Here is a 12,580-nt window from a genome sequence, read left to right as displayed (position 1 = left end):
GTCCAAGAATTTCATCTCTAGCGGTACAGTACGAATGCCCCTGGCTGTCCTTCTTAATCAGGGCCCCAGTTCCGAACAGGTGTCCTATCCCATTATTCCTAGCTCAATTCTTTAGATGACTTGGCCTGCTTTGAACACTCTTTTTTTTTTCAAAGTAAAAGATTCGGACACAAAGAACACTCGGCCAAGAGCATCAAGGGGGTGCCCAGAGCCAGGGGCTGGGACAGGAGGTAGCACGTCTCGCGGCGACCATTAGCTTGATCCCAATATCCAAATACTAGCTTTTTAATTGCAGCAACTTTAATCTACCCAGTTGGAGCTGGAATTAATGTGGCTGCTGGCACCAGACTTGCCCTCTAATGGATCCATGTTAAAGGATTTAAAGTGTAATCATTTCAATAACAGAGCCTCGAAAGAGTCCTGTATTGTTATTTTTTTTCACTACCTCCCTGAGTCAGGATTGGGTAATATGTGCTCCTGATGCCTGCCTTGGATGTGTTAGTCGTTTATCAGGCTCCCTCTTTGGAATCGAACCTTAATTTCCCATTACCCGAGGTCACTGTGGTAGGCACAGAAAGTACCATAGACAGTTGATAGGGCAGACATCTGAATGTATCGTCACCGTCAGACGGACATGCGATCGACCCAAGGTTATCTAGAGTCACCAAAGCGGCCGGACGAGCCTGAATTGGTCTTTGTCTGATACATGCATGGAGAGAGGTAGGCACTTGTTGGCATGTATTAACTCTAGAATTGCCACAGTTATCAAAGGAACCATAACTTATTTACTGAGCCATTCGCATTTTCACTGTACTGGCTCTGCATACCTACACGTGTATGATATGATATGATTTGAAATGGCATTTGTATGATATGATATGGCATTTGTAACGCGCCTATACACAAGTGTTTCTAGGCGCGACGAGGCGGGGGGAACAAGGGGAGACAGACAACGATCCTACTAGGCCAGGTGTCATTCACATCGCGCAAGTGCAAGGGTAGAGGGGACTGGGAAAAGTGCAAGGGGAAGGGGAGAGGGGGAAAGGTGCTGTACATGGTTAGTAGAATACCAGATAAATAATAGCGCAAGCTGGTGGCAAGTGCAAGGAAACTGCAGTACATGGTTAGTAGAACACAAGAAAAATAATAGGGCCAGCTGGTGGCAAGTGCAAGGTAAGTGCCGGGAGAAGGGGCTGTAGGATGCAGAGACAGTCCCGTAGTGCAGGTAGGCAGTGCAGGGAAGAGTGGCTGGGCCAAGGACCGAGATCGGTGAGTGGCCCAGTAGCAGATTCAGTGCAGGTTCAGTGATTTTAGCAGGGGAGAGAGGCAGAGAAAGCGGAGGCAAAGAGGAAGGTTTGGAGGTGCTTCCGGAACCGGAGATGGTTCTCCTCAAGTTTCAGGGAGGCAGGAAGGTTGTTCCAGAGGGAGGCCCCTGCTGCGGAGAGAGATCTACCCCCAGCTCGTTGCTTGGAGAAGCGGCTGACCCTGAGGTAGTTGGAGGTGGATGAGCGAAGAGCTCGAGAAGGAAGATATTTCGGAAGAGAGAGTTGAAGGTATTTTGGCACAAGGCCCCAGAAGGCCTTGTGGACAATGCAGAGGGTTTTGAACTTAATCCTCGCAGCCACTGGGAGCCAGTGTAGTGATTTCAGTCCTGGAGAGATACGGTCCCTGGGCTTGAGGCCAAGGACAAGTCTTGCAGTCCTGTTCTGCATGAGTTGCAAAGGGCGGAGAGTAGAGGCAAGAAGATTTAGATAGAGTCTGTTACAGTAGTCCAGCTTCGAGAGAACCAGGGCTCTGGAGACAGTGAGCTTCTTGGGGAAGGAGAGGAAAGGAAGGATACCTCTGAGGAGGTGTAGCTGGTAGTGTGACTTCTTAGAGACGTCAGATATGTGAGGAGAGAAAGAGAGTGTGGAGTCGAAGATGACCCCAAGATTTTTTGCCTTGCAGGTGGGCGCAGGAAGAGGGACAAGTGAGGCCAGCCAGAGAGCTGCAGGGAAGGAGGGAGTGGGTGTGCCGATAAGTAGAATCTCAGTCTTACTGGCATTAAGGCAGAGGTCATTGGCGGCACACCATTCCTGGATAGCAGAGAGACAGTCAGAGATGAGGGAAGGGGAAGAGGAGGCAGAGGGTAGCCTGAAAATGAGCTGGGTATCATCCGCGTAGCACTGAAAGTTGGGACAGAGAGCGGCGATGCGGTGAGCAAGAAGAGCCAGATACTGGTTGAACAGCCAGGGGGAGAGGTTAGATCCCTGGGGGACACCACAGGTAGAGAAAAAGATGTCAGAGAGGAAGGAACCCAGTTAGACCTGGGAGGGTCGATTGGAGAGGAAGGAGGTCAGCCACGCCAGAGCCTGACCAGTGATACCCAAGTTATCACGGAGACGGTTGAGCAGGATGGTGTGGTTGACAGTGTCAAAGGCAGAAGAGAGGTCGAGCAAAATGAGCACACAAGGGGTGTTAGAGTCAAGGTTAGAGAGCAGGTCCTCACGGATGTTCAGGAGAGCAGTGTCCGTGCTTCTGGCAGCTCTGAAGCCTGACTGATGGTCATGAAGACTACCAACAGATTCAGCATGGAGATTAAGCTGGGAGATGGCCAGTTTCTCCAGGAGCTTGCCCAGGAAGGGAGTGATAGAGATTGGGCGATAGTTAGCTGGGCAGGAGGGGTCGGAAGAGGGTTTCTTAAGAAGGGGGTGCACAAGGGAGTGCTTGAGGGCGGATGGGAAGACTCCAGAGGTGAAGGAGTGATTGCAGAAGTCAGCCAGGGCAGGGGCCAGGGAGTCGATGTGGTCCTTGATAGTTTTGGAGGAACAGGGGTGGACCTGTTTTGACAAGACTTTCATAGATCGGACTTGTCTCGAAACCTCATCAGCAGAAAAAAGGGGAAAGGCAGAGAAGGAGGGAGGAGGGGTGGTTGCAGAAGGGCCAGAGGCAGAGCAAGGAATAGAGGGGGGGAGGTGATAGGAGGAGAGTGAGGACAGGATGTCCTGAGTTTTTTAAATGAAGTGAGAGGCCATTGCCGTGCAGAGGGCCTGGGAGGGGACAGGAGAGGTGGAGACTGCAGCAGGGTTGGCCAGCTCCTTGCAGATTTTAAAGAGTTCGGCCGAATTGTTAGATGCCGCAGAGATGCGAGCTTGGATAAGGGCTCTCTTCTTAGTGAGAACGGAGAGCCGGTATTGCTTTGGAGCTGGCGGCAGGCCAGTTTGTCAGAGGATGAACATGAAGCACACCATTTCCTCTCTGCCACCCTGCACTTGCGTTTAAGGGTGACAAGATCTGAGTCATACCAGGAGTTACATTTGGCTTTGGGCTTCAGGTGGATCCTCATGACAGGGGCAAGGATATCAAGGGTATCAGATATAGCAGAGTGGAGAGTGGAGAGGGCTGTGTCAGGGTGGGAGTCAGCCGAAGGGGGAGGAGAGGACGAGAAGGTGGTAGCGAAAGCCTCAACTGACACGCGCTTCATGGGTCGGATGACCGCGAAGGTGGATGGCAGTGATGAGGGTGGCTTTGCCTATGGGGTAGGGAGGGTGAGGTGGGAGGACATATGGCTTAGGTGAGGTGTATCAACATATGGCTTAATATGTTGATACAACCATATGCAACTGGTAGGATCAAGCAGTTAGCCGCACCTGCTGGAGGATGGCGATGCGCCTGGCTCAGGCCAGCCTACAAACCATTGCACTACCCAAGAATTAGAGCGTGGTGCAACACTTGTGGGGGTGTGGGAGGAGCGGCAGGTGAACAGGTTAAGCACATAGGTACCTGTGGCCCAGGCTGCTCTGCCACAATGGGAGGGTGAAATGGGGAGGCTTGGCCCAGGCACAAGGTAAAGCATGAGCGGTTTTGCCATGCACCACCACTGGTGTGGTGACAGGGAGGCCAGAACCTCACACAACTGTCGTTCTGAACTGCTCGGTGGAGAAGGGTTACCAGGATACTTGGCAGCCGGGTCCAGCACCACCCAAACATATAATCTCTTATCTGACCACTTTGAATCTGCCTGGCTGCTTGCCCTTCGCTCTGCTTGGATGGAAGAGCTGCCCACGATAGGGGACCTTCCTCAGGGGGACATACCCCCGAGTCGACACGGTCCCAAGGCGGGTGGAAGAAAATTGCTTAAAACAATGACTGAGACCAGCCAAGCAGTCCTACCCTAGACTGACGAAGTGCGCCAAATCGATCCCATGGATTGCATGGAGGCACACGGACAGGCCGCCCTGCCATCAGCATGCAAGTCAGCCAAGGTTCTCTTGTCGACCAGGCGCCCTGTTGACTCGAAAAAGATGGCCTCTCAGCAGAGCACCAAAGGCTTTGTTTTCTTTTCCAACTGTATGCTGGCATGGCACCCCCAGCAGGCCAAACTTTGCTGGGGCATTGCATGGGGCACCGTCCTCAGCCAGCTTGGGGGGCTGCAGTCATTTCGCCCATGGACCTGGGTGGGACAGCGGGATACAAGTGGAGCACAGACAGGACCCCAACACACTGTCTACTGTTATCTGGGGGAAGGTGACTTAGCTTTCTTTTAATCTGTGTACCCTGGGTGACAGAAGGGGAGGTCTGGGCAAAAAAGTGTCCAGCTTCCTTAAACACCTAGCTGTAGAAATATTTCAAATTGACGCCAATTTGGACCTCCAGAGGAGGCTGGCCATCTGGTCCTTCCATTCATTCCTTTGAGCAACTACCAGATAGGTGGGCTCGGAGCTCGGTAATCTGGTAGTGCCATGCAGTCCGATGGGCCCAGGCAGGAAGAGTCCCTGGTGCCCTGACAAAGGAGTGGCAGGCCCTCAGGATGCGTGAGGCCTTCCGCTAGTCAGTGGGACGTTCAACCCACGTGCAAAAAAGAAGCCCATTGGACGGGGCAGAACCCTCAGCCATCCTGGAGCTCTGGGCGGGGATTGATGGAGCTTTTCCATCCAGGGATGGAAAGGGAAGCCTGCTGGCACATCCCATGACTTACGCTTGGCTGGGAGATGGTCAACCCACATGCAAGGCAGTTGCCCAAGTGGGACAGCACCCCCAGCTGTCCTGGAGCTCTGGCACCACTGGGATAACTGGTATTACCATTTGGAAATGATAACTTCATGTGAAGTCTGCATTAGCCAATGAAATGCGTAAGCAGTGAGCAGGTGAAAGAGAAGTGAGAAAGGAAGGGAAAATGAGCAGGTTGTCTTCGACAGCTTTGTCTGTTTGTTTAGAGTCCTCAGCTGCTTCCTGTAGAGGTCGCTTTGCTGTGTCTATCCTCTCGTCTAGCTTTCCAAATTCCTCTTTCTGTTCCTTTATTGATTGTTTAATATCCTCCTTCAACGCTGTGGATTGCACATGGAAGGAAGCTGTAATCTTCTCGTGGACGTCCTGCAGATATTGAATTAGTACTTCTTTGCTTACTGCTATTTTGACTGTGCATGGGTGCTTCTGTGAGTCTCCTGTGTTCCTTGTCGAACCTGATCCTCGAACTTGCCTCCAACAGTGCTGCAATCCACTTTCAATAGATGACCATTGGGATCTGGGGCGCTCTAAGGCTTCAGCCTTGGCATCCACAGATAGGTGGGTGGCTGTGTATCCCCCGGTGAGCGCACTGATCTCTTGCATTTTTGGGTGGGTGCCCGCTGTTCTTCTCCCTGGGGCAGCATCTGCAGCCTTTTATGATTCCTCCACTGGAGTCAGCCCTTCTCACTTGTTTCTCCAAATGTCGCCATCCACCCCACTTTAGGATGACGAAGGCTCTCACCTCTGTCCCTGGATGTGTGCTTGGTGAGCGGCGCGTTCCACGATTCTCTACCTCACCTGGCTGCCGAGGCGGCGGCATAATTTCTAGTCACCAACCTCTGCCCAATGACTATTGGCCATCACTCACTGCCCCCGGGCCACTAATACTGGGCGGGGGTATAAGACCACAAGGTGCCTTTTTCAACTTTCCGTTCCAACCACCACTTTTCGGTATTTCACTTTTCCAGCCTCTCCTATCCCGGCTCTCTGCTCCATTCTGTGCTGCGCTGCCATCCCTTCTTCCAGCTGCTTAATGTTCTGGAATGGAGGCCACACTCCCTGCATCGTCACCGGCAAGATCTGGCTGTTTACACCTACACAGCAAATCCTTTAACCTCATGCATGGTCCTGTCACAGTCCCAGGAGTGTCCGTTCTTATTTCCCGACCTTTAGGTGATGTTAGTGACTGGGGCGCATATATTTAGGCAGCCCTGAGAACAGAGCACAGACTTCGAGTCCTTACTCTGCCAGGTGCCATCTTGGAATCCTCCTGGTTATCCCTTTGACAGGAAAACAACGTTATTCCCATTATGAAACGAAATGAGTTCCCAACAATGCAAACCTGCATTCATGTTTTTACTAAGTGGTCCAGAAAAACAAGTCTCCTGGACCTTAAACTCATTCAAGGCCTGGTCCATTCACAACAAATGTTGAACTGAGGTCTATCAATTTTCGAAATATGTTTGTGCCTTAGATGCCGCTACATATATACATCTTTTAGCGTGTTTTCTGTTTGATAGTATTCTGATGTATTGTATATATTTTTTGTGTGGGTCTTTTTTTGTACTTTACTGTGCGGGATTTTACAGTGCCATAATTAGCATGCCGCACACCCCCTTGCAGTTCTATTCTTCATGCTGTGAGATTGGGTGAAAGAGCGAGATGTGCTCTCCCTCCCTGGTCCCCACATCCTGCTCGCTATTCCTCCCCTTTGGCCCACTAACTCTGCTGCCCTTCACCCCCAACACACTATTGGACACGTTCCTCCTTTGGGTCTTCTGTGTCTCTTGTATCCTGCACAGCCCCACGATGCCGACACTGATGCGCCTTTGGAAAACGTGGCCCACCCAACACAATTACACAAATATGTACGCACGTAAACCATATTCACACTCCTTTACTGCACAGCAATTGCACTATGGGGAATACCCACACTACAAAATGTGTGCAGTTAAGGCACGTCAACTGATTATCTTGTGTTGTTATATGTACTTTGTGCTGTGAACTTTCATGGGGCTTTACCATGAATACACGTTTTGATTGTACTGATACTTCCATTAAATTTTGATCTTCGATCTGTGCTTTAACATGTTCTTCGTATTTATAACTCCATGTACTGCCTGCAGGTTCAGGCGAAAAACTATGTTTAGTGCCTACAGTTAAGGAGAAAAATGATTGGCTTCTAAGCCAAATATAGCTTCTGTACATAGTTGTCTATAACTACATGACATTTCACTGATGCTCCATGAAGCTGTTCAGGCAAATCTCCCTGTGTCTCTACTAGCAGGATTTTCTTTCTTCAATTCCCTGACCGTTCTTAATGAATGATAAAATCACCTGTCATAAAAAGGCATGTTCATGCACCCTCATTATCTTCTAATTTCCAAATAGTACACACCTCTCCTCACAGCTCGGAAGATAATCGCCTTTGAAATCTGAATGGAGGAATCGCTCATCTTTCCCAATGTGCACACTCACACCCTCTGCTGCTCGTTGCCTCTTGTAACTCGTTTATAAAGAAATAAAAGATGGGGTGGCTTCATTTCCCTCAAATGATAAGCTCTCTCTCCGTCATAACCCGACCACTGACTGCATTTGCAGGTTACTTGGCCTTTCTTTTTCAATTATTCCTCAGGTCCACTAAACATCGTTATTGACTGTAAATGTGAACAATAATACTAAAACAATAGGGCTGGCTCTCATATGTCAATCAAGCGTTTTAATGAAATGCACATTTTAATTTACTCATTGCACGCAAATGACAAAATATGAATACTAATCGTTTCTGTTTTACAGAGTTTTAGCTGGAAAATATCAAAAGGAAATGAGCCTTTTGCGCTTCATCAGAAGGATAAAGTGTATGCCCTTGCCACAGGTTTACCGCGCACTTGCTATGCAAGTTACATAGAAGACTATTCTGGCTCTTATGTGAAAGCGGATGAAAGAGGGCCATACCTTTTCAGTGACTACAGTGTCCAACAGTTCGCACAGCAACTTACCCTACTGCAAGAGGTAAACATGATCTGCTTTCATTGTGGTCATATTGTTTTAAGATATAACAGTTTGACCTGATGTAGGGGGCACAAATAGCTTTTGAATTGTATTGCATGTACCCATAGGACTCAGAACACAGAATTCTTCATTTTCTTAGCTCTTCATCAAAAAGAACGCCTGTGTTACAGTGAAAGAGTGTGTGTGTGTGTGTGTGCGTGTGTGTGTGTATTTGTGTAGTTGTGATTCACATTGATTTGTAATCTTAAAAGAAAAAAGATGGACTGTGAATTCTGCCTGAGCTTTCGCTTTACGACACTGAACAGGAACAACTCACACTGGGGAGATCTAGGACAATCTTGCCAGCACTTCTCAGTGTGGGCACCAGGATTCTAATGGCACAGTATCAGCAATTCTGAGCGAGACTGATATGCATTAAAGCAGGTAGTGCCAGGACATGTCACCTTAGCATTTTACCCCCCCCCCCTTTTCTGCAAGGACGTAATACTTTAAATATTACTGTGCTAGCGCTTATTAGCAGGGTTACTACCTTAATAATTAATAATAGGTCAGTACATGGGATGGATGTGATTTCTTCGAAAATATTTCATCAATGGAGATTTCACCGAATCCATTTCACTGAAAAACGAAATTAACTATTGACTTTTTCTACTTATTTTTATAATGCGGGGGGAGGCCCCTGCAGTCCCACCTCACCTCTTCCTATCCTAAATGATGCCCTTACCCCACACCCCACCTATCATGTATTACACATATACCACTTCACCTACCATTTTCGGTGAAATGGATTCGGTGAAGCCTCATTGGGTGATCTACAGTAATGCAGTACATGCAATTCACCCAGATTGCTGTACTTCTAATGGGGAAAGGTCAGCACTTCTCACGAGGGCTACTATACTTTCTATGATACAGTCACAGCACCTCTCAATATCTAGGATGTGTTTTTGTTTTTATGGTGGTTTCTCTGCCATTAGTTCCAACTGGTTGTTTTGCGAGAGCATAAGAAGCAGCGTGCATTTGTCCTTGTGGTATTGCAGGCCGAGCAGGAAAAGCCTACGGCAAGCACTGCAGCTTACACTGATTTCAAATAATGAGAATATTGCACTGCGTTCTTATTGTTTCATCATGCAGTGTCCGATTCTGATGTGAAATGATGGGTCCTGGTATTGGTCTTGCCTAATAAGAATTTGTTTGTTATCCTGCATCAGGTGTACAATCAACTAAGAATGCTGGGAAAATGTGAACTAATAGGCCTGTAAACGAGTGGAACTGTAACATGTGTAACTGTGTCCCTCCACTGAATGTCAGTTGTGGCTTTGACACACTAAAAAGGCACAGGAAGCAATCTATGCAAGCCGTGTAAGGCACCGTGCTTGCCCATATGCCCCCCTTCTTTGGTGGTGCCTGACAGCAACACTCCAAAGGCAGATCCGCTCCATTTCCAATGATCTCTTAAAACTGTTGCTTTCCCTGAGTGGACTGTGCACCTCACGAAGACCCCTCACGGTCACCCATAACCCACTATTTAAAAGGCTTCTTGCATTTCAGCTGAACTGCCCAACTTTATCTCATGTCACACTTCACAAAACAAACAGCCAACAGTCATTCCGCTTCTGTTTACAGCATCGACAGTTCACCATGCATAATAATTCATTCTGCTTCATGTATGAACCTGCCAGAATACATTTCAACTAAGTTAAAATAATGATGGCATTTGCAATGATGCAAAAAAAATAAAATCCTATGCCTGCAGAGCCCATTAAAAATATATTTCTCAGATAAATGATTCAAAGATCTTATGGAAGAAATGGCAAAACGTGGGTGACATAATGTGTGTGCGTCTGTGTGTTTGTAGGGGTGTTTCCCTCTGTATTGTGGGCTCATAACAGCCGTGCTACTGCACTCCTTATCAACCCAACCTGATGTTAGTACTCATCCAAAGACCTCCAGGTGAGAATAAGGTTGTTTCTCATTTCAGGTCTCTCATTCAGACCTTGATGATTTTTGTATGAGAATGTTCTTCATAGAAATGTACATACACAAAGGTGCAGTGTCAAATAAAACGAAGCATCCACATGCCAATCCTCACAAACCTTTTGTTGACCAAAGGTGCTAATGTGTCTCCCAAAATGTTCCGCTTTCACCTTTACACAAATGGTTGTTCATAATTGTTTCGGAAAAAATACCAAGCCCAAGATAGCTTTAGAAAGCCGAAACATGAGGCTCATGGCACATTCTGGATTTTTTTAAGCCTATATAGTTGATAGTTCAGTATACCAGCAAATAAGGCGCTACCATAATGGATGGCAGAGTTAGTCGGGGTGCCAGTGGCAAAGTGCCAATGTTCCTTTCAAGGGCTGGAATGGGGGTAATAGCCCTCGTTAACGGTTCTCACAGGGCTTAACGCCACATTAAAAAAAGTAAATACCTTGAAAGCGCTCAAAGTATCATAATTCATTTAAATGTAAACATTTTATTTTCAACAACTAAATAGTTGAAAAAGGGGTGTCTAATCATATAATTCATTATCATGATTTGAGATTATCATTATTATTATTCATAATAATAATTAAAGTAGCACATGAATAATACATTTTATAAATGTAATAATGTTATAATTACTTCATATTGTTATCATCGGTGTTCCATGATAATAACAATAACAATAAAAATAATAATAACAATACCAATGATAACAATAACAATTATACTAATAACAATAGCACAATACTAGTTTGATAGATATTAAAAGAGAGTAGGGTGCTCTCCATGGGTTTCTACAAAGACTGACAGATTCGCGACATAGTAAAAACTAGTACTAATACTAAATAGAAAGATTTCAAAATACCCAGTTCACTCTCTCTTGCCCTCTCTCTCTCTCTCTCTCTCTCTCTCTCTCTCTCTCTCTTTCTCTCTCTCTTTCTCTCTCTCTCTCTCTCTCTCTCTCTCCCTCTGTCTCTCCTTCACTCTCTGGCTCTCTCTGTATGTCTCGCTCTCTTGAAAGGGGTGAAAAGTCATGTTGTTAACTGAGCATTTTGCTAGATCTACACCACCCATTTCTGACAGCAGTGCCACTAGAGAAATAAAGACACATTTCTTTAAAAGGGGAGGGTGCTGCAAAAGAACATATTAAAAACCAAATAAGTATTCTACAATTGTAAACTGGCTTTTTTCAAACATTTTCAATGTTAATTATTAATGTTCACTTCGAGTTTATAATGAAGTCATAATTCGAACCATACACCTTTCTTACTGACCAAAGCATATTATCAAAATATGGAATAACCATATACGTAATTTTCAGATAAAATGTTATAATTTCAAGCTAGGCAATGTGGTATATCCCTAATATACTCCTTCATAATATGCCTATGAGAAATGAGAAATGAGAATGGCACTTAGTGCAGAAATTAGGGTTGCTGGCTTCTTTGAATACAATCAAAGGGCATTTTCGGACCATACAAATGACCACACATCTTCATATTTGACAAGGGGCGCATGCTTGCATCACTAGGAAGAAAACGCCCGAGCATTTGGTGCAATTACATTTTTACAACGTCTCCATTATCATATATAATTATTCCGACAGCAGCAAAATGTGGCTTTGACTCCGTTGAGTTCCGAGGAATGCCATGCTTCTTATTTCCTCTCCCAATACATCATTTTTGAAGAGGGCGGGCAGAGGGTTGAAGGCAGGTCTCAGGGTAAGGATGGCTATGCACATGCTCTTTTCCAAATGCACAAATATCCTTGTACTAGTATGTACAGTGAGGACATTTTCCAGACCGCATCCTAACACCATAATTTAGAAGTTCCTTTGAAACCATTTGATCATGGTATGTGTTAGGAAAGATTTCCCTTAGGTGCAATTTCCCCTTCATTTATGAACCCCCCAAACTGTTTGCTTTTGTTTGGCTTACCTAACCTGACTTTTTCCAGTGGAGCACAGCCTTCAGCTGCCCTCCTCTGGGCTTTTGCTCATTTGTTATGGGGAAACTGACACATCCTTCAGGCTGTCAGTACTGGGAAACTGCGTTTCCCTTAGTCTTCGACTATGTTGCCATTTCTTGGTAACTTTTTATCTATGTGCCAAGTAGTTTACAGTATTGTGCTTAGGGGTCCTTTTGTTTTACGGCCCTATCAACCCTCTTAGGATTTTTATGATGTTTGTACAAGTGTGCCTAGGACGAACTGGTGGCAGCAGTTTACTTTTAAAGTATTATTACTTTATTTTTATGGACCATACCGCGTTTACCATTTTTGGCCTAAGACTGTGGCCAGTGCCGAAAATGGCCATGCCACAATGTCTTTTGTTCCGTCCTTTGGCCATTTTGTCCCTTTCCTTTCCCCCAGGTCGAGAGACCCAGATATTCCTTATTCGTGCATGCACCATCCCTTGAAAAATGCATCTTTCACGGGCTCCTGCATTTCACGTGTGCTAGTGTGCAGGAAGAGGGTAGGGACTGTCTGATCCCAATTCACACTTCTGGTGCCAGTATGTTTGGTAGGCCTGAATGACTGGAACCACCGTGGGCCACATTTGGTCCACGCCTGGCGTGAATGCAAGGGAGCAGATCTTCCA

General features: G+C 46.4%; 1 protein-coding gene across 1 annotated transcript in view; it reads left to right on the top strand.

Moving 5' to 3' along the window:
* The window catches only part of KNDC1 (kinase non-catalytic C-lobe domain containing 1), an 895,433-nt gene that overhangs the window by 703,369 nt on the left and 179,484 nt on the right, over positions 1 to 12,580 (top strand). The window contains exon 24 of the mRNA XM_069611402.1: positions 7,783 to 7,998. Coding sequence (XP_069467503.1) covers positions 7,783 to 7,998 — 216 coding nt within the window. The remainder of the gene's footprint in view (positions 1 to 7,782; positions 7,999 to 12,580) is intronic.

The sequence above is a fragment of the Ambystoma mexicanum genome, chromosome 8 (genome assembly GCF_040938575.1).
Source record: "Ambystoma mexicanum isolate Mex_15411 chromosome 8, UKY_AmexF1_1, whole genome shotgun sequence".
In the NCBI taxonomy this organism is placed as follows: Eukaryota; Metazoa; Chordata; class Amphibia; order Caudata; family Ambystomatidae; genus Ambystoma; species Ambystoma mexicanum.
Note: the sequence above shows the minus strand (reverse complement) of the source record. Positions and strands in the feature narration are given on the sequence as shown.